A 22,351-nucleotide genomic window follows, 5' to 3' on the forward strand; every position below is an offset into this window, starting at 1 on the left:
GCCCCAATGTAAACACAGTCTTTTCTCTGAAAAGGCAGCGTTTACATTAAATGCCTGCAAGGACATGCTACAGACACCAGAACAACTACATTAAGCTGTAGTGGTTCTGTTGACTACAGTGTTCATTTAAAACCGTAACTCACTCCTTGCATCATTTATCTTATAACTTGTAAAAATGTACTTTAGCCCTTGACATATTGAGCATTTTAACAACCAGGACTAATTAGTGAATCTATTTTAAATTAGTTTTCTTTAGCTGCACTTGGTGTGTAAAAATGATTAAATGTAAAACTGAAAACAAAAGGATTATAAGGTTTTTCCCATTAAGGTTTTATTGTATGTATATATGTAGGGTGTTAAAAGTAAGCCCTATTTTATTTTGATAAATTATATTTAATATGTATGGATGCACTTATTCAGAAAGAACACATGGCAAAAATGCCAAAGGTCACAAACATGTTGCATACCAAAAAGGCCTTGGTTCGTAAAGGAGCACTATAGGGTCAGGAATACAAACATGTATTCCTGACCCTATAGGGTTAAAACCGCCATATAGCCCCCTGTTCCCCTCATGCCTCCCTAAATATAGTAAAGTCTTACTTGTATTCAAGTCTGCAGCTGCTTACTTTGTCCCCGTTTCCTTTAGACCTGCCCACTGCCTGCTGACATCATCAGAAGTGGTAGCCTGATCCAATCACAATGCTTCCCCATAGGATTGGCAGAGACTGACAAAGAGGCAGAGCCAGCACAATGCAAACACAGCCCTGGCCAATCAGCATCTCCTCATAGAGATGAATTGAATCAATGCATCTCTATGAATAAAGTTCAGTGTCTGCATGCAGAGGGAGGAGACACTGAATGTTTGGATGTATTTTATGCAGCCATGACCCAAGAAGGATCTCTAACAGTTATCTGAGGAGTGGTCAGTGAAGTTATCACTAGGCTGTAATGTAAACACTGCATTTTCTCTGAAAAGACAGTGTTTACAGCAAAAAGCCTGAAGGTAATGATTCTACTCACCAGAACACATTCAATAAGCTGTAGTTGTTCTGGTGACTATAGCATACCTTTAAGGGGCTAAATACATATTATAGCTCACACACTAACTTTTTTTTACAAGCAAAAATTGCTGTATTGCATTATTGAGCCCCATAGCCAAAAATGTCATACTACAAATGCTCAAGAAAGAACTCACCAGAAATCCAGAGAGATTAATAATTGTGCTAATCATGATTCACATTCTAACTGCGGTCTAAAAAGCTATGAACATATAGTTCCTTTAGGGAGAAATTGAACAGTGTTCATAGCCATTTGTACCCAAGCAGACTGCAGTGCACCTCTAGAAGAGAAAGCTGAAAAATGATCTATTCATGAGCCAGTAGGCCTGGATGTAGAATATAAAATTTAATTTTGATGATGTATTACACTAGTGATGCAATAAAGAATTTGTGCAGATTCAGTTTGGAGTAAATCAGATTTTTGTTTTTATTGCATGTCTTAACCTTTCACACCCACTGCCTTTTATGGTCCATCATGCACGGCAAATACCTTTTCCATCAGCTAATGAATGTGAGTAAGTGAAAAATTACTTATAACATAAACAGAACATTTGATCCAATATTTGAATGTTGTCCACATACAAAATTTGGCAAGTCTCTTGGGGTTATTCAGCAAACAGAAGATTTTGTCTGGATGGACAAAATTCTGTGAAACACTGAATTCGGACCATTTTGACAATTTTGATATTCACTGAATCCAAAGTCACTGGAACTCGGTCAGCCTGAGCTATTCTGCAGGAATTTCACAGATGCATTCAGCGTCTGGATTAAAATAAGTGCGTTCACATCCGAGTCCCATAAAGAGGACAAGTCAATTGAAGTTAAAGGGTTACTCCACACACCATAACAACTTTAGTGGTTATAATGCTACTAGTACACTACTGCAATTGTTTGACTCTTACCTTGACCCTGCCAAACAAGAAGTCTCCTAATAGACATCATTGGATGCCTACTGGTCATTTAGTGTCTGAGAGCATCAGCTGACAAAAAGTCTCATAACATTTTTGTCAACATCTAATAATTTTCTTAAGCCACTACTCCCTCCATTTATCTCATACACCTGTTGTTGGACTGGAATATAAAGACTCTGGTTTGGATTTGAGCCGCCTTCAACATTCAACTAAAAGCGCTAGAAATGTACCATCTCTATATTTATTTTATTTTTACTGTTTTGTCTCTTTTGTTTGTTTTTTAGCGGCTTGTCAATTACAATATCTGTACAAAATTGTACGTATTTGACTACAGAAGTAATCTGATGATTGATCTGAATGTTTTTGATGAGAATGCAATAGAACAAATAGACCCTATACCTATCCAAGAATCACAAAGAGCATTGTTTACAAAATTAAAAAAGGCTATTGGCCTTTTCTAATTAAAGTGGGAAATGGTCACCCTAAAGAAGTATGCAGAAGAAAAACAAATCCCCCAGAGTTCCAAGACTATTTAAAATGCCCAGTTCAGATAGGGATCACAAAAAAAAATTATGGAAGAATGGTATGAGCAACTAGAAAATGGTTTTGTTAGGTCTAATGAAAATATGAATAAATAAGAAGGATTAGCCACTTTTATGAACAGCCAGCAATACAAACAAACAGAATTATATCATAATACAAAGGAAAAAATCGAAACAAACTAAATTAAATAAAATATATAGAGATCAAACTGATCAATGCTGGAGATGTAAGAACTCCAAAGGATCTCACTTTCATATTTGGTGGAAATGTTCAAAGCTAGATGCAATAAAAAGGAATCTTTGAGATCTTCGAAAAGAGCTTTCAGGGCAAGATACCCCCTTTGACCCCACAGTTCTTCCACTTCCATTTGGACCCTACTCAACATGATAAACCATCCTTTATTATGCTAGCAATTAAAATTTGCATGGCGAGAAACTGGAAAAAGCAAGCTCACCAAAACTGGAATGAAATATTAAACCAAATAAAATACCAGTGCACAATGGAGAAGGATTTTTTCCTTAAGGATAATCAGATGAACCTATATGCTGAAATATGGGACAAATGACAAACATCTACTTATGAAAGAGCTAGACTCTCGCAACTAGTTGACCATTGAGGAGAGCATAAATATAAAGTACACTAGGCTGATTATTAGGAAACAGGCACAGCTCACCCCTCCTGCCGCGACAGAATAAATGCAGTATTGAGTATGAATGTTGCATTGAATGTAGGTATATAGTTATAATTTGAATAGATATGGCAATAAATATATATATATATATATATATATATATATATATTTAAACAGACAGAAGCAAGGTATATACAAATAATAAAGTACATTAGAGATGAACAAGATTGTGCTAAACAGCAAATTTAGAAAATATTAAAATAAAGAATACTCTTCCGAGCCCCCCCCTAAAGAAAGAAGCCCTTTGAGATTAGCACAATACCACAAACAAAAAAAAGATAACCATTCTCTCTACAGATATTTTAATAAAAACTTTTTTGACAGATATTGCTCGCACGAAATAACAAAATACCACAAATCACGAACACCAAAAAAATGCCCACTGTTCCCATTATCAAACGACCCATTATTATAAACCCACTATAAGAATACCTTTAAAAAGAACCACACCTTCACCCAAAAGAAGACCACTTACTGCTACTAAGATAAATTTAATATCACTGCCAATATCCCACTCACACAGACACATACCAATATATGTCTCCCAAACCACAAAGGAAAAGAACAACCACTACCCATGGTTAAACAAGAAGAACTCCAAATAGACAAATCTTGGAAGCATCTACATCACTTAACGAATTGATTAACAGGACTTACATTTCTATCTTATCATCAGACTACACCTCAGATATAGAAGACCACATTTTTGAGATAAACACAAATCAATATCATCACATCCTACAGAGGAAAAAAGGAAGAAAAAAAAAAAGAGAAGAGAAGGAAGGAAGGAGAAGCAACAGAATACACACAAAAAAAAAAGTAATCACTTATCTGAAAAGCTGAAATAAGCTTAAGATTTAGACATCTTTAATTTATCACAGAAAATCCTAAATGTTACCGAATTGGCGGTTCTCAAAGGACTGGAATATGCTCCCACCCAGAAATGTAATACATTTTCAGCATATATTGATATAAACTAATATGCCAGATAAATTACATTAAAGAAATGTTATGCTCGTCATACCAGTCAGGTTGCAAGCAATTAGACCACAACCATCAAAAGCACCTCATCCAATGTACACACAAATCTAAAACCTAAATTTACTTTTTATCCCTCCACTTATAAATCTGAGTGTTAATAAGCATTTGAAAAGTTTGTCACAAAAGACCTAAGAAAAAATTAGGATTCCACTATATGGTCCAACCACCAGTGTGAAACAAACTTGGCCCAATATTGTGAATTTTTTTTTTTTTTTTTTAAATGGCACAGATATCTAACTATTAAATCGCAACAAGGGTATAATATTAAGCTCCAATTTTAGTAAAACAAACATCCACTTTTTAGATTTGTAAATTTATATTGAAAATGTTTTAAACCCCCCAATTTAAAATAAAAATTAAAGTACATACCAATGCTTTTAGCGATTCAACAAGATGTCATTCCTAATGGCTCACTAGTATTCATAAGAACCAAATTATCAGAATAAAACAAAATTGCACTAATCAAAACGTTTTCACAGAAGAAGCCCTCTATTTACTACTTGTTGAGAAAAAAATTCATATACCGATAAAAGATAAAAGACAACATGACAGAAAAACTTGTACACTATCAAAACCCCAAACAAACTCATTTTATGGTTTCTATTAGGGATCAACCGATATTAATTTTTTTTTAGAGCAGATACCGATAATCTGTGAACTTTCAGGCAGATAGCCGATAACTTACCGATACTCTGTACATTTACCACAGGGGGGAACGGGGCCTTGACAGAGAGAGTTTGCTTTCCTGGCACTATAGTTTCCCTTTAATTTGGACTATGTGCTGCCAGTGCCAAGTTAACCCATTGGCCATTATGCAGAAAAACATGTGTCCCCCCTCTCCTCTGCTCTGTAGGACCACTCCTCATTTTACTTTATATTTCTCCCAGCAGCAGCATATATCCAGTACAAGGGCTTTATCATTTGTATAGTGGCCAGTATCTTACCCAGGGCTTTATAATCATTTGTAAAGTGCCAATATATCACCCAGGGCTTTATTGTCATTGTATAGTGGCCAATATATTACCCAGGGCTTTATTATCAATTGTATAGTGGCCAATATATCACCCAGGGCTTTCTTATCATTGTATAGTGGTCAATATCTTACCCAGGGCTTTATCATCATTTGTATGGTGGCCAATATACTAACTAATGCTTTATCATCATTTGTGTAGTGCTAGTATACTACCCAGTGCTTTATTATTTTATATTGCTAATATACTAGCAAGGGCATTATCATTTGTAATATAGTGCCAATATATACCCAGGGCTTTATTATCATTTGTATAGTGCCATATCCACCAACACCCCCCCTCCCTCTCCCCGCCTCCCCCTCACTGACTATGTTTAATGGAGTAAAGAAAATTACTTTTACAGACTAGAAGGATAATATTGGCCAATCAATTGGCACACAATAGGCAGAGCAGACTAGACACTAGGTAGAAAGAAGGCACCACTACTTCAGACCCGGGTCTTCAGCTCCTCTGTAAATGTCTTGTGATTCGCGTGCTAGGTTTTGCCGCGTGAAGCGTTGGCGCGGCTACCAGTGGGAGTGCTTTGCCGGACATGGCCTCGTGAATCGCAAGACTTGGAGAGAGGACAGATTGGGCGCACGCTGGACAACCGCATTATCGCCAAGATTATAGGCAGATACAAATAATTACAAAAACCCAAAATATATCAGCAGATATCGGCAAAACAGTTTCTATCATACTATATTTCCCCAACAAAAGCAATAGAATGAAAAAGATCATCCACAAACATTGAGACATTTTGAAAGCAGATGATGCAGTAATAAAAAAATTCCAGATAAGCTGCAAATTATAGAAGAACCCCTAATTTAAAGTCACAGCTAACTAAGAATGATAGCAAAAGAAAAAACTATCCACACCAAAAAAAGGATTCTACAAATGCAAATCCTGTTTAGTATGTAAAAATGCAGTCAAAAACAATACTCAGGGGGGCGGAGCTTAACCGCCAAGCTGGAAACACACACTGAATACCAGCTCCTGCCAAAAGCAACTTAATCAGGGCTAAAAAACCCGCAACTCGGAGTGAAAACCGGCAGGAAGGCAAGAGAGACAACGGGGAAGCCCGGGAGAAATCGACCGACACCAAACATGCGACAGTTACTGCCCTGGAACCCGCGACAGCAAATGGGGCCTATCCGGGACCGAGCCAGAGAGAGACGGCCGCTCTCCACGACGGCAAAGCCTCGAGTGAACCCTACAGCACGCTCATCGTCTACCTCCCCCCTCCCCCCCCCCCAATGGACCGGGGGGGTTATTCCAGTCCTCATTGCATGCTCGGGGCAGCCAACTTGAAGCGAAAGACAAGCATGATCCCAAACACCAGACATACAACCCGCCACATGGAGCTCCAAAGATGGCGTCCGATAGAGCACGGAACAAGCTGGGCATACTGCCGACAAATGAACCACAACCAGATCTCTCGCAGCGACTGGAGGCGATTTTTAACCGCTTCTGGGAAGCACTGAGGGAGAGGCAACTAGCAGCCAGAATCGACCGGCCTGTCACACAGACAGCAACTAACCGGAACCGCAGGCGGCGAGAGGTGAGGGGGAAACCCTCAGGCGCAAACCTACAATGGCGGTCTACCCACACTCTCCCTGGCCCACCAGAGTCGCAGACCTCAAGGCCGAAAGCCCGAAAGCCTCAAACAGCAAAAGGGAACTCACCAGCAGGGCCACCACAAGGCTCACCACGCCAGGGGACGACCCCCAGGCCGAAAGGCCCTGGCAGACTGCGCCGGAGAAAGCGACACATCATGCCTACTACCCGCCAACATGGAGCACAGGAGGGTATCCCTTACATGCAACAGACGCAACAGTGGCAGGACCACGCCGGAATACGCCATACAACCAAGGTACAAAGGGGAACCCCTCCGGCGAAAGCCCTTACCCTGCGACCCTCAGTGCCCAGGGGTAGTACGCAGCGATCATCCTGGCCACGGGGCTCCGTATACCGACGGGCGGGCATAGGTTAACAATGCCGCAACCCCAAGGACTCACAAGCCGTCCACCTCACCCAATTTACACGCAAAATGGACGCTATCCTGACTCTTCTCTTCCTCAATGTTATGTGTACTGCAACAGTCCATTCTCGCCAACAGAAATGTATAGACATCTCTTCTACAACCTACTGTATATTTTATTGTATGCTCTGTCTCTCATCTCTATGCTAAGTAACACTCAAACACACATGTAGAGAGACGGATCACTGCACCACAAGAAAAGTTTAATGTACACACCACGAGCGTCACCTATACACATGCAGGACGACATGCCACTAGGTTCATACACGCTTCCCACACTTGCACTATACATTGCAGTACGCATAGGCCATGATCCTAATTAGCCTGCTGCCTGCCTGGCAACTTACATGTTCAACTCCTACGTCTGTTCCTTCCTCTTCTTGCTTTAGGTGCATAATCTGTGATGCCCAGACTAGTTTAAACACTGTTAAATTAATTAACGTGCAACACAACTCTTACAATCTGAAAGTTTAAGCTACCAATACTTGCCTTGTAAAGTTACAGAATGTTCTACCTAGCTTGACGTCTCTTGTTTTAAAAAAAAAAAAAAAAAAAAAAATGTGCTGATAATGATTGCCATGATTATTGACAACCTTGTTTTATTCCTTCAGCCTGTATTTGCTGTTGTGGCAATATAAGCTTGTTTTGTCATTCTAAGCACAATAAAAATAAAGAATTTAAAAAAAAACAATACTCAGAAATTGGAATTCAAATCTAGTCAATCCCAGAAAACGTAGAAGATAAAAAAAAAAAAAAAAAATGTATAACTTGTAATTCTACAAACGTCATTTACCTATTTGAATGTCCATGTGGCCTACAATATGTGGGCATGACTTCAAGAAACCTAAAAACTAGAATACCTGAACATTGTAGAACTAATCGCTCTGTGTCCAAACACTTTAACACAATAAAGAGACCCCATGTTTTTATAATTCTTTATATACAATCTAAAGGAGGTCTACAGATTAAAAACTTGTAAAAAAAAACAAAAACAAAAAAAAAACGACCACACAAAGCACTTCAGCAGGCTAAAGTACTTTAGGACCATAGTTTGTTCCTTTAATTAGAGTTTTAGTTCAATGATGCTTCCCTGAAACCTTGCTTTCTTTCTCCAGCAGCCCACCAAATCCCAACAGAGTTAGCGGTTTAAAAACCAAAATGTATGGAGCAACTCTAGGGACACACTCCATACACTGACAGGTAGGGAGACCCCCGAGTTGACGCCCCCACACACTAGACGATCACAACCGAGAACAACCTTAAACAGATGACATAGACACTTGACTTCTACCCAATCGACAACCACGTAAATCTTTCACTATGCTGGATAGCAGAGGATCGACAGCCCGGCTGGGCACACGACAAATAGATAGTACACACTCATCACCTCCCAGCACATAACCGAACAATTACACACATTAGACTTGTTAATTATAAAAAGTGGCCGACAACTCACGGAGATAATTGGAAAATGTAATGTGATATCCTTACACAGTATGATTTTTATTGTCTCCCCCTCTCTATTCTGTACCCGATTACTTTTATGCCTCAATAAAAGAAAGATTGACAACAAAAAAACAAGCAAAATGTATTAAAGACTTGGAATAATTTTAAGGGGCCAATTTTTTAAGTATTTTTGACAGTGGACAGCAGAAGGGAAGACTGTTGTTCTCCAGTGGAATGAGAACAATGGACACTTATTAGTGCTTAACGAAGAGCTTGGTGCCACATACGAGTCTTTCCAATTTAAATATAAGAAGGTTTCATGTTCGGCGTGGTGAATGCAACTGATTGGCTGATGCGCTTAGCTTAATTTCTCTTGACATCTTAATCTTTCCTTCCCTTTAGCCAGACCCTAAATATTAACATAAGTCAGACATGTCGGGAACTGAAGAATTTCTAAATTATTTAAACCATGCAGCACATAAAATACACTTATGGCAATATAATTACAGTGAAACCAAAGCATGCATATGTATATACACAAAAACACGCTGTAGTCTGAAACAGGTCATGTTAGTTCTGTAATGCAGAGACAAAATAAGGGAATATTGCAGTAACCTGTATTAACGTTTTTTTGTTTGTTTGTTTGTTTTTTAATTCTTTATTTTTGCAGCAGGGAGTTACATCCGGTCTTACAGTGCCACAACAGCATCATCAAGCAGTACAGTGTCATGTAACATGAGTCAGTAGTATGGCAGGCTAGGTCATTGCACATTTTTAAATTAAATTATAACTGGAGAAGCATAGCATATAAATCAGGGTGCGACAGTGCTAAAGGTAGCTGGAGATGGGGTAACTAGATTCTCAAAATGCATTGGTCTTTTAATTAAAGGTGCATCACCTTTGAGTGTCACCTGGATGTTGCCAGCTATGTTGGAGCGGTAGTAGAGGGGGCTAAACACATAAATGAACATCATGTTAACATTTCTTACTAGATTTGGTGACATACATAGTGTTTGTTTAGGCAATATATGGTAGGTTGTATGCAAAATTGGGCGAAACAGTAGACAGGTCTTGTCATTAACTTATAAGTGAAATACTATAATAAGTACTGCCCTGTGATTAGAGAAATGAGAAATGATAAAAATTGCTATGTTTAAGGCAAACTTGCGTAATATAGGTAGTCCCCAGGAGGCCTCCCATGTAGGGCAACGTGGATTCCAATGGGGGACCTTTGCAAAGTCATCCGATGCCCCTGCGGGGGAAGGCAGCATTCAGCCACCAGTGCACCTCTAAGAGAGTCTGTATCCTCCCGACGGGGACTCTTGATCCGATGAGGCTCCGATTTGGGCCCAGTGGGAGAGGCTGATGGGCCCTGTAGGTCCGTCGCGTAGGTCTGGTTTTGCGCTTTCCGTTTCTCCTCGTGCGCTTCGGAGGTAGTCGTTCTGAGGGTTTGATGGCTTTCGTCGTGGGTTGGTGGTGCTTGCTGGGGCCCATAATTTGCAACAGCTCTGAGGCTGGGTACACTGTAATGCGAGCAGGTTTCCCGGCTTGTGCATAGCTTTGAGTAGGCACTTTCCCCGGTCGAGGTTGGGTTCTCCCGCCTCCCGGCTGTGGTCGCTGAGAATAGTCGCTGCAGCTTCTGCCCGAAGCGCTGAAAGATTTTGTCGAGCCCCAGCCGGGGGTCTGCTGTGGAGTCATACGATTGCCCCGGCATTGGACCCTCACCGCGTGGTCGTGAGTGACTGACGTCTGCCATTACTGGTGAATGCGGGTACATAGGATAGTCTCTGGGGGGCCCGGGATAACCCCCGCCGGTCCAGGGGGGGGGGGAGGGGAAGGAGTGTCACTGATCCAAACTCCTTCTCAAGGCACAAGGGGATCGGCCGCTTCCCCTCGGCCCCGTCCCAGGCAGGCCGCAACAAGGATCCCAGGTTCTCGGTAGTGGAGACGCTCGGGTGCGGTGTCTATGAGCTTCCCTGGGTCCCCCTGACCTTAGTCACCCGTATGGTTTTGTTTGTTAGCCGTGTCCGCCGGGTTAGAGTGCTTAATTTAGCGATAAACTCGGGAGCTCTGGCATTCCACGTCTGGCTCGCTTGAAGGTCAGGCTCCGCCCCCCACGTTTTTTTTTTTTTGTGTGCAAAACAATAGTTCAGAAAGCCAAGCTTTTTTGAAATTTCCAGAATGCTAGATGTATAGACAGATACATAAACAGACTAACCGAGTGTAGAGAGAAAGAAGAAAAAAAAAATTAAGTCAGGGACAATAAAAAACTTTGGTGATGTGCCAGGTAACCCAAACCCAATACTTTAATACACAATTTACACACTAAGAGGTATAAAAAGCAAACCTGATATATTTACTGCTATATATAGTTTATTTATTTTATCTCAATATGTCGACACTTCTATTTCTAAAAATAACATTGCAGTAGACGAGGATGCAAATGGGAGGATATTTTTGTCTTTTATGGTTAATTTCAAAATAAATCAGCCATATCTCAACAATGCATTACATTTGATAGAACTCTATCTTGAAATGTATCCTTTAAACCAGGGCTGGCCAAAAAGTAGATCCTTCACTGTTGTTGAACTACAACGCTATTGAGAATTTGCCTTCCTAAATGTTTGTAGCTATAGATCCTCAGCTTTTCTACCTTATTGTCATCCCTACTTTAAAAGAACACTTTAAGTACCATCGCCATTACAGCCTGTCCATCTGCCTTAATGCTCCCTCAAATGGTTGACCAGCCATCTCAGAGGGAACTGGCCAACAAATCTTAGATACTAGGACAAAATTCCTAGTCGCCACGGCAACCTGGGATTTGTCAAGCCCCGAGTTAAAAAGATAAATTGTCAATGGAGTGTTCTTTTACACTGATACACTAATTAAGAAAGTCTGCACACTCAAAAGGAACTCCTGAATTTATTTTATTTTTTAATTTATGTCAAAGACAAAACAATAATACAATGGCCAAGACAACAATACCTTAAATACAGTCCAAAAAAGTGTGTGTATGTATGTATGTATGTATGTATGTATGTATGTATGTATGTATGTATGTTATATTATATATAAATATATATATATATAATTATTATTTTATTATTTATATAGCGCCATCACATTCCATAGCGCTATACATTGGGTGTAATTTTAACCAGACAATTGGACGTACAGGAACAGAGAGGTGGAGGGCCCTGCTCAATGATGTGTATGTATGTATATATATATATATATATATATATATATATATATATATATATATATATATATATATATATATATATATATATATATATATATATATATATATATATATATATATATATATATACATATACATATACATACACATATACATACATATACATACACACACACACACACACACACCAGCAAAACAAAATATCAAAACCAGTCAAAAAGTATACACAAAAATTCCAATGTTCTTATATACAGAATGCTAACAGAATGCTAACTTACTATTATGTTCAGGCAATACAAATGAACCATTCCCCAATACACTATAGAAACAACTACATTTAGTGTTAGTGAAGTCGACTATCACCTGTAGTAAAATAAGAATGTTTCTTTCAAGAAGCAGAAGGGAACCTTACTAGTCCAATGAGCCCTAGAACACGATATTTCCACAATACATATGAGTTTAATAATTCCTGAAGCACAGGTTATATTAAACATTGGGCGGCTATAGAGGCTGGTTATAAAATCCCAAATAACCATACTATGCAAGCAATCCTTATAAAGAGTTCATAGTGTGGGAGTCTGTGTTACTTAAAGGGATGCATAAGCACCAAGACAACTTTAGCTTAAAGGACCACTATAGTCACCAGAACTACAGCTTAATGTAGTTGTTCTGGTGAGCATAGTCAGTCCCTGCAGGCTTTTTGCAGTAAACACAGTCTTTTAAGGGAAAAGGCAGTGTTTTCATTACAACCTAGGGACCCCTCCAGTGGTCACTCATCAGATGGCTACTAGAGGTGCTTCCTGGGGCAGTGCTGCACAATGTGACTGATAGTCAGTGTCTGCACCCTCTACATGGAGACACTGAACTTTTCTCATAGAGATGCATTGATTCAATGCATCTCTATGAGGAGATGTTGATTGGTCAGGGCAGTGTTCAGCTTCGCCCCCTGGCCATCAGAATTGACAATCTTAGCCAATGCAATGCTTTTCTATGGGAAATCATTGTGATTGGCCGAGATCATCATTTCATATAATGTCAGTCAAGGAGGCAGATCAGGGTCAGGGTCAGCACCAGCAGAGTGGAATAAAGATAATATTTTACTATATTTCGGGGGGCTAGATAGTGTTTTTAACACTTTAATGTCAGTGATACATGTTTGTGTTCCTGACCCTATAGTGTTCCTTTAATGAAGAAGTTTTGGTGTATGGATCATGCCCCTGAAGTCTCACTGCTCAATTCCCTGCCATTTAGGAGTTTAACCACATTGATTTCCTGTTTAAGCAGCCATGGCCACACCTCCATTAGCTGTGACTCATACAGACTGCATGAGAAAATGGTTGGATTTTCAATCAGATCTGACTGAACAGTGCATTTCCTTAAAGGGATACTAGTGTCAGCAATACAAAGCTGTATTCCTGGCACTATAGCTCCCTCTGCGCCTCTCCCCTCCGTTGCGTCCCCCACCCCACCCCCTGCCGCAGTGAAAAAAGGGTGTTAGAAACTCTTTATGTAACTACCTGATCCCAGCACCAATGTCCCTCGATGCTAGGTCATCTGACATCGCTCGACGAGTTGGCGCTAATGCGCATTATTGATGCGGAGCATGAGGACATTCAGTTAGTGGACCAAAATGTGTAGGGAGACTGGTTATGTAGCCTTGTCCCCTGCATGTGGCTCACACAAATTGATTTAACTCCTAGGTGGCAGAGAATTGAGCAGTTAGACTGCAAGGTCATGATCTACACATTAAAACTACTTCATTAACTTAAAGTTGTTTTGGTGCTTATACAGTCTCTTTAATACTCTCACACATTGTATCTTACTTCTATGTTTTTATACTTTTGAATCACTTGTGGTGTTGCATATATTTTGTAAAGGTAAATTAAGAATACTTGATTTAAAAAACAAAAAAACAAAAACAAAAAGTAAATTTTAAAGGGGAAAAAATAAACTTTCTATAAAAAAATTGATAGTTAAAAAATGGTAATGACGTGAAAGAGCAAAGACAGGTGGGTGAGCAAAGCAAGTCTTTTGGTAGCAACATGACAGAGTACATTTACAATTATTAGCTTTGTATATCTCTGTGACATAACTTTTGTAATTAAAAGGATTATGGAACAAGGATGCTGGTAAAATATATATTTGTATATCCTACTACCCGAAATTCTCATATATTATAAGCTCCTTTGAGCAGGGCCTTCTCCCCTTGTAAATATATATTTTCTATAAATGCAAAGCGCTGTGGAATATGTTGGTGCTATATACGTGCCATTACTGAAAATAATAAACATAACGCAGGACAGTTCTGTCCCTCCCATGTCTCCAACCAAGATCTCCTTTAATCTCTCAGGTCAGCTTGTTCTCTGCCCCAATTCAGTCTTTTAACATGTAGTGGTTCTGTCATCTGCCCCCTCTTACTGCCGACAACTCTCCTGCCCTGTGATTCTATCTTGCCTGTTTCTATAATACATTTCTAGCAGCTCAATAGTCTTGCTTTGGATTCATTGTTGGGTAGCTCTGAAATTCCCACCACCATCTTTCTGAAGCATGTGTTCTCTAGCCCTCTCTTTTGACTGCTGGTAATGTAATATTTCTTTTATACGTTTCATAGTCATTGTGACATCATATTAAGTATCAATAGAATCTAATTATGACATCAATATGTTACACTACTTTAGAATGTCATACATTTGCATAGTATCAGTAGAAAGTCTGAGTATGCTTGAAAGGATAATTATTTAAAGAGCAAAAGGTTAGGCATAGTTTTTTATATAAACTTTATTTCACATTTGCTCTGATGATAACAAGGTGTATACAGAGAAAGTTCAGATTTATTTTCATCTTCAAAAAAATAAAATAAAAACAAAATGGGCTCATTAACAACTAAAAAGGGCACAGGGAGTACAACATGGCACCGCATTAGCATGTGCATGGACATAGTAGGCATACCCCTGGGGTTATGTTATATTATGCTATAAAACCAGGTCTTTAAATCTTCAATCCATGCCAGGACTATTGGCTTCAGGACTAGAGAATGCTCAGGTTTGATGAATTGGAACTTCATTTTGCAAAACGGAATGCTAAAGCATAAAGGCATTTACCGTAATTAGATTGTCACAAATTTCAAAATCACAGTGCAGAGAAGTACAAATAGCATTTTGTAGTTGAATGACATAAATGATGTATAATGTGCAGTGGCAGTGATTAGGAGAGTTACCCGCTGCACAAGGTCTACAATATAACAAACCCATCTAGTCCATGGTTAACGTGTTCCTTAACCCCTTAAGGACCAAGCTTCTGGAATAAAAGGGAATCATGACATGTCACACATGTCATGTGTCCTTAAGGGGTTAAACTAGAAATCCAGATATAGCATTTTAGAAAAAGGCAAATCTTCCTCTGTGGTTTGTGTGTTTTCACATGAAGAACATGATTTTTATCTGACATAAAGCACTACATACCCTTTTAAGAGCCACTCATTGACAGGAGTGAGTGACAGGACTTGCAGGAACAGCCATATTGCCGTTGGGAAGAAAACTAGTGTAAACAGCTGTACAAAGAGGTGCAGCTTCACATGCATCAAAGCGTTCGTCAGCTCCTAAAAGAGAAAACAAAACACTTTAGTGTCAAACTCTACTTTATTCTACAATTTACAAAATGGCCAGTGCAATTTTTATGAAAGGTTTCCAGAATGTACTGACCTCACACAAAGCAGCAGATTATCATACATCATAGACAACAATCACAAGGCCAAACTGGCATATTGACTGGTGTCAGTCTCTGAATGCATCACTAGCCCCATTCAAAACGTAGTTTATGGCAGACAATTGAAAGGTGGAGGGATTAAAGGAACATTGTAGGCACGGTAACTGCTTCCTCTTGTGTAAGTGGCTACAGTGTTTGGTGTCCTTTGGAGACATTGTTCCATTCAGTGTTAAACAATTGTTTAGGTTTTAATGTTGTACAACAGCTCCCAGGCTCATCTCCTACGTGCAACCTTGGCTAATGAGAAAGCATTAATCTGAGCACTAATGGGTGGCTATGATTGTGTGACAGCTGTGTCACAGTTCCCATTCAGGTATGAACTCATATGACTGGAAGGCAGTGTGTAATCTGCTTTAACCACAACTCCAGTATGGAAAGCAAAGGCCCTTCATTCAGTGATATACGGTTCGAAAATGGTCGAACACTGAATAGAGGGACAGTTTCAGAGGACTCATGCATTATTAACCAATTCAATGAGAAAATAGTGACTACAGTGTAAACTGTAAAAATAAAAACCATCAAATCTAATCTACACTATGCAGAATCAACTGATAATATAGTCCAATAAAAAAAAAAAAATATATATATATATATATATATATATATATATCATGTTGAACTTATCAGATCGAAACACTTCCCAAGCAGGAGTACATAAAAAGGAATTGCACACAGCATTTTATGCCATACAAGTATCGTAAATCTAATTTTTTTTTTTTTACCATTGGGTGAATAAAAGTTTAGGTGAAAGAACTAGCCTAACACATAAATTAATACTATGCTAAATACTATAACAAACCATGCATATCTCTATCTAGATCGGATTAAAATTATCATCATATGGTTTAAAAAAAGTAAAACCATATATATTTTATTGCGAGACGAATTACCTATTTTCTGTAAAAGAACTGTACCAGTAACCTTAAAGTTATCAATTTTAGTGCAAACAGAATCCACTTTTATGGCATCATCAGAGATGAAAGATCACAGAGGTTTAGAATGTTTATACAAGTAAAAAATCTAAAAGACATATCTCACATTTAAAACAAAGTGTGAGGTTGTAATGGTTTATCTTTGTAGAGGGTGTGTGTGTGTGTGTGTGTGTGGGGGGGGGGGGGGGGGGGAGTTATTTTGCCCATTTGAAATCACTGACCCTAGATTTGCGGATATGGCTCAGGAGTGTGCACATATTAAATTATAGAAGCAGAACTTTGTTGAGAACACAGGAACACTCTGTACTACTAGTAATCAGCTTAGTGAATAGACCATTCATGTGTTAACTGTTACACACAAGTTTCTGTATGCCAGTCTAGCAGTTCAAAAAAAAAAAATCCTACACCCCCGTGTTCCCAAATAACATTAAAACAAGTTCCTGTGCAAACTTACCACCACCAACATGGAGTCGAATCACAAAAGGCTGGCCAGTCTTGAACAATATAGCTTTAAGAATAAATAAAAAAATAAAAAAAATCTGGATTTCTAACGCTATCGTTTTCCTGTCCCTACTTTTAAATAGAGAGAGAGAGTGAGTGTGAGTGTATGAGTGTGTTCGCTTAACTTGGTCAGTGCAGTGGATGCACCTCTATTGACAGCCACTAGGGGTGGACTTAAGCCTGCAAGGTAAACATTGAGAGAGTTTCTCAACAACTGCATTTTTGTTTTACATTGCAGGGTTAAGGGGACACTGCACCCAGATTACTTAATCTTGTCTGGGTGCACGTAGTGTTCCTTTAAGTTGGACTCCAACTCTTGTAACACCCAGACTACTTTAAAGTTATCAAACCCCAAACAAAATAATCAACCATTAACTCTGATGTTAACGAGTACATGTCAGCAGTTTCAGAGATTTAGAATGAGATTTGTCAATCTATGATAAATTGGCTCTGTCAACTCAATGCCAGCTGGGTTTAATTCATTTCACAGTTTCCAACACGAATGAAGAAATCAGGAATCTCCTGGGTTAATGACTTATCGGTGATCATGGCAGAATACAAAATGAGCCAAATGCAACGTATACTCGCTTTACATTTATGCTGCTTAAAGCATTGCTACTTAGAGGTGAGCTATTTTACATACAGTACTACAAAGAAGGTGGAAGACAACCGAGCCCAACAGAAACCCGCATCCAGGAGCAGAACAGCTACTGACTAGTTTGAAAATCACACTCCAGAATAACTGGGATTATTCACAAATGTAACAGTAAATCTCCAACTTCTCATGGCTTAGTTCATGTCGATAATCTATATTTTATAGTTTACTTAGCTTGGTGATAAAGGTAAAGGTCATCGCTATTTACTGAACTGTCACTTTCCAGGATTAATATATTATATTTCCAGAATGTCTAGATTCAGCAGATGTGTTTTGTTTGTTTTTTTTATTCTGTAATCCACCACTGAAAAGTATTCCACACTCTTGTCCTGGAATTGTACATCTCCGTATTGGCTCCCTTTCAATCAACGTCATAAATGTTACCCTTTTCATATATTTTACATAGTTAGTGGAAGGGGAGAAACGGAAACAATGTTTTAGTCCCCTTCCTCATTCGAATTTTGTGCCCTGGCTGGTGCCTGCATTGAACTGGATTGTGATGTCATTTGCTATATCTTTAAAGCAGCACTGTCATTCCGCCCACAAATTGAGTATTTCATGTAAATAAAATCTTTATTTCTCCAAAATTCCAACCCAGTCAAAAGATATTTTTCCTACGCTTGTCACTTTTTGACACTGGGCGGAGCTACCGCAGTCTAGAAGTGTCAAATTTGCCCAGCCTTCATCCATGATGGCTGCAGGAAATTGCCTCTGTCTGTGGAGGATCCTGCGAGACTCCACAGACAATGCTGTCCTCTTGCGCAAGAGCACCGCAGTGGCATCGGCTACTGATGCACCACGAACAGAAAAGGACCGTCCAGAAGATGATACACAGGAGTCTAAAAAGAGAGCTCACAACTAAAGTATGAATCCAGGAAAGGAAAAAGAGAGGCAAAAGGATTCAAGGGACAAAACTAGCTTTACCAAAATTCTGTTCAAATAATAGGTCTCATTATTGATGAGCTCATAGACACGAGATAGTATGCAAGTTCCTCATTAAAGTGCAGAGAAGGGCTATGTGTTGGCCTCAAAATGTGGCATGAAGGAGCAGGTATAAAGCAAGAATTATATCTCCAATGGAAATATTTCTCCATTTTATCACTTAAGAGGTTGCATCCACAAACAACACCACTGTCAATGTTTAAATTTCTACAAACTTGGAGATTTACAGGCAGCCAGTGGTATGAGGGATAATAACAGAGAAAGTGGGCAGGAAACGTTTCCTACTTGTTCCCTTCTCCATCCAAAAAAATTTGTAGCAGAAGAGCAAAGTTATTAGCTGATCACAATGGCCTTTTACAGTAAGCTACACTAGGGGTATAAAATTAAAGTGGCAGGACTGTTAACTTTTAGGACAGCCGTTCTGCTGATTTGATCATTTTTTTCCCTCTATTCTTAAAGGGAAATTCTAGACATCATAATTGCTTAATTGCTGACAAATTGCTTTAGTTTCAGAAAGTTGCACACAAGTCATCTCCCCAGTCACAGACACGGTTTAGAAGATAAACTCTGCAAATGTTTGGTTACCACAGCAACAGTAATTTTCTTCACGCACAAAAGCAATGTCCACACCAATAATGTAATGGGGTGAAAGGAAAAAAAAAATTAATAAATAAATAAATAAAAACACTTTTCTACATGGCAGCAAAATTACAGCAACTGGACAGGTTTTACGCCTCACAAGCGCTTTCTCTACAGCTCCCTAAAACGGATACTAACAATGCTATAATATAGATTCTGCATTGTTATTGAGGCTGAGGGGGTGTTACTGGTGCTGAGGATTGCTCAAGGTTTTATCAATCCATTTCTAAACCAACTGCCAAAAATCCAGGAGATGGTGGACAGAGACTATCAACAACACGCTGAGCTGGAATGGTTATTTTATGGTGTCCCTTTAAATGATAGACCAGCTGTTTACCCATACTGGCCAATATAATTACAAAATAAAGGGGACCACCAAACTGGGTGTCTCATGGATTAAGGAGCACAAATAAATGAAGTATGCAATAATGGTACACAATACAAATACAAGCAACATAAAAAAGGCAATCATTTTAAATACACCAATACCTTAAAGGTGGATTTCTATGACAGACTGTAACAATCTGACTCATTAAGTGTTTACCTTATCTAGGTATATTTTGTTCAGAATCAAACGTCTACCTCAAAACACTCCCGAGAGTACAGAAAAAAATACAAGAAGTCACAAAGAATATAAAAGAGAAAAAAAATCAATATGGAGAGACGTGTCAAAAAAGCACAGCGCACGTCACTGCAAAATTAAACCTATATTACACCAAAATCACTTTAGTAAGTGGGACCCGTGGTATGTAATAACATTTGAATTTTCTGCATGGGACAAACTGCAAATGGCATATTAAAACAAACAGCAAGGGAAATTGAAAATAGTGATTGCTGTGTAATAAAGACATGTATGCATTTCTTCCACAAATATTTAACTTTTCATTTTCTAAAACTGCTTCTTGTTTGACATCTATTATACAGATTTCCATTCCACATTCTCCCTGTTGGTACATGAATTACATTTGTAGGATTTTGAGGTTTTTGCTCTGCTTTAATAACCATCCTCTGGAGATGTTCAGATAAATAAACGCAATTTGTCTCCAAGCTTCATTTGTAGCTGTTGGTATCATATGGACCCATTAACATTCCAATGCACGCTGCCGATCTGTAATAAGATGCTCTTGCGAATTTAATGGCTTAGAACCAACAATATAAAAAAACATGACAAGTGGTAAATGGAATTAAAGAACACAATCATTACAATATAAGCTACTTGGGAAAGCCATTTGTGTCTTGAAAGGTAAGCAGGGAAGGCATCAGGCTTTAAAGGGAACCTATAGTTCCGAAAGAAAAGGTTTTTTTTTTTTTTTTTCCAGGACTATAACTTTCATTCTATTGCTCTGACCTCGATCCACCTTCCTTTGTTGGTGAAAATGTTTGGTTATATAAAATGTATTCCATTTCCAGCACCTTTGCTGCAACCGCCCTGTGACATTGCCAATGTTTTAATCCAATCCCCTGCTTCTCATAGAAAAGCAATGAGGACAAGAGATGCATGCATAGCAAAATTCTGCAATTGTACAATCACATCCTCTGTATGAGCAGCATTTAATTTGAAGAACCAAGTGACTTTGTTCTCAGTGGAGAAGCGCCGTGTCTTAAGTCAAGCAATGGAAACATTGTGGTTTCCACCAAATAGAAAGGTTTTACAGGGTTAAAACGACAGGGGCACTGTACCCAGACCTTCACATTGAGATGAAGTGATCTTAAGGGGATTCTCTAGTGCCAAGAAAACAAACCCGTTTTGTGCCCTCCATCCCTCCCGCCCTCCATCCCTCATCGTTAAAGGGGTTAAAACCCCTTCAGACAAAAAGATACGGGGTCTAATTTTGGATAATCTATTGGCCCAGTGGAAAAACTGGAAAAAAAACTATTTAAAATTTCAGATAAAATTATTATAGACTTACCCCTGAATGTCTTATCCATTAATATTGAGGACCTTAATCTTAAATCATGGATAGGTAAAGGCATTAATAGAATAAATCAGTTATTCCATCAACAGCAGATTAGACCTTTTGAAGAAATTAAACATGCCTTCTCCCTTCCTTACAGAGAAAATTTTTACTTATCGAAGGATGAAACACTTCTTAATGGGTCACAGAATAGTGGACATCTCGGAGGAATTACAAACTTTCACTGATTTATTAAATAGTAAACATAGTAAAAATGTAATCTCAAAATTTTCCAAATTATGCGATAGATTTAAGTTAATCCCTGAATTTCCAGCATTAAAAGCTTGGAAAAAAGATTTACAAATGAGAATCACGAGAAATGAATGGCTTAAGGCTAATAGAGCAGTAATTAAAGCCTCACACTATCTAAACCTATCGGAAAGCCATTATAAAATTATTAACAGATGGCACTATGTTCCAGCTAAGCTAGCAAAGTTATACCCAGATACGCAATCTCTCTGCTGGCGATGTGCTTCCTCTAGAGCAGATTATGTCCACATATGGTGGTCATGTCCGTATTTATTCCAATTATGGCAAAAGGTAGCAAAATTCTGTAGGGAAGAAATAGAAGTGGATTTAGATTTTACTTGTAGTTCTATGATATTACATCTTGGATGGCCCATAATTACAAAGGATAAAAAATAAATAATTATCCATATTCTAACAGAAACTAAAGCTACTCTTGCAAGATACTGGAAGAATCCAGATTCCCCGTGCTGGGAGATGATAAAACAGCAGGTGCTGAATAATTGTAAAATGGAGATAGGGATACTGAGACAAGATAATTATTTTAATCCACGTATTGAATCTTGGCAGAAATGGATTAGAAAACTAGGAAGAAGAAATGAGAATTAGCTTTTACTAGACTCTATAGGACGGGTGAACTAAAGTTGGGCTAGTGATACCTGTGCGTAAACTCCCAAGAGGGACACAGCAAAGGGGAACCTGACTAGTAGAAAGAGTGAATATTAATTTCTTCTCTTTTAGGTTCTCAAAAGTGATAAGTGATTGACTCT

At 38.7% G+C, this 22,351-nt stretch overlaps 1 protein-coding gene across 1 annotated transcript in view; it reads right to left on the reverse strand.

Annotated features, from left to right (window-relative positions):
• SLC10A7 (solute carrier family 10 member 7) overlaps positions 1-22,351 on the reverse strand; it is a 209,048-nt gene that overhangs the window by 164,536 nt on the left and 22,161 nt on the right. The window contains exon 3 of the mRNA XM_063460090.1: positions 15,408-15,544. Within this exon, the coding sequence (XP_063316160.1) occupies positions 15,408-15,544 (137 nt within the window). The remainder of the gene's footprint in view (positions 1-15,407; positions 15,545-22,351) is intronic.

Source organism: Pelobates fuscus, chromosome 6 (assembly GCF_036172605.1).
Source record: "Pelobates fuscus isolate aPelFus1 chromosome 6, aPelFus1.pri, whole genome shotgun sequence".
Classification (NCBI taxonomy): Eukaryota; Metazoa; Chordata; class Amphibia; order Anura; family Pelobatidae; genus Pelobates; species Pelobates fuscus.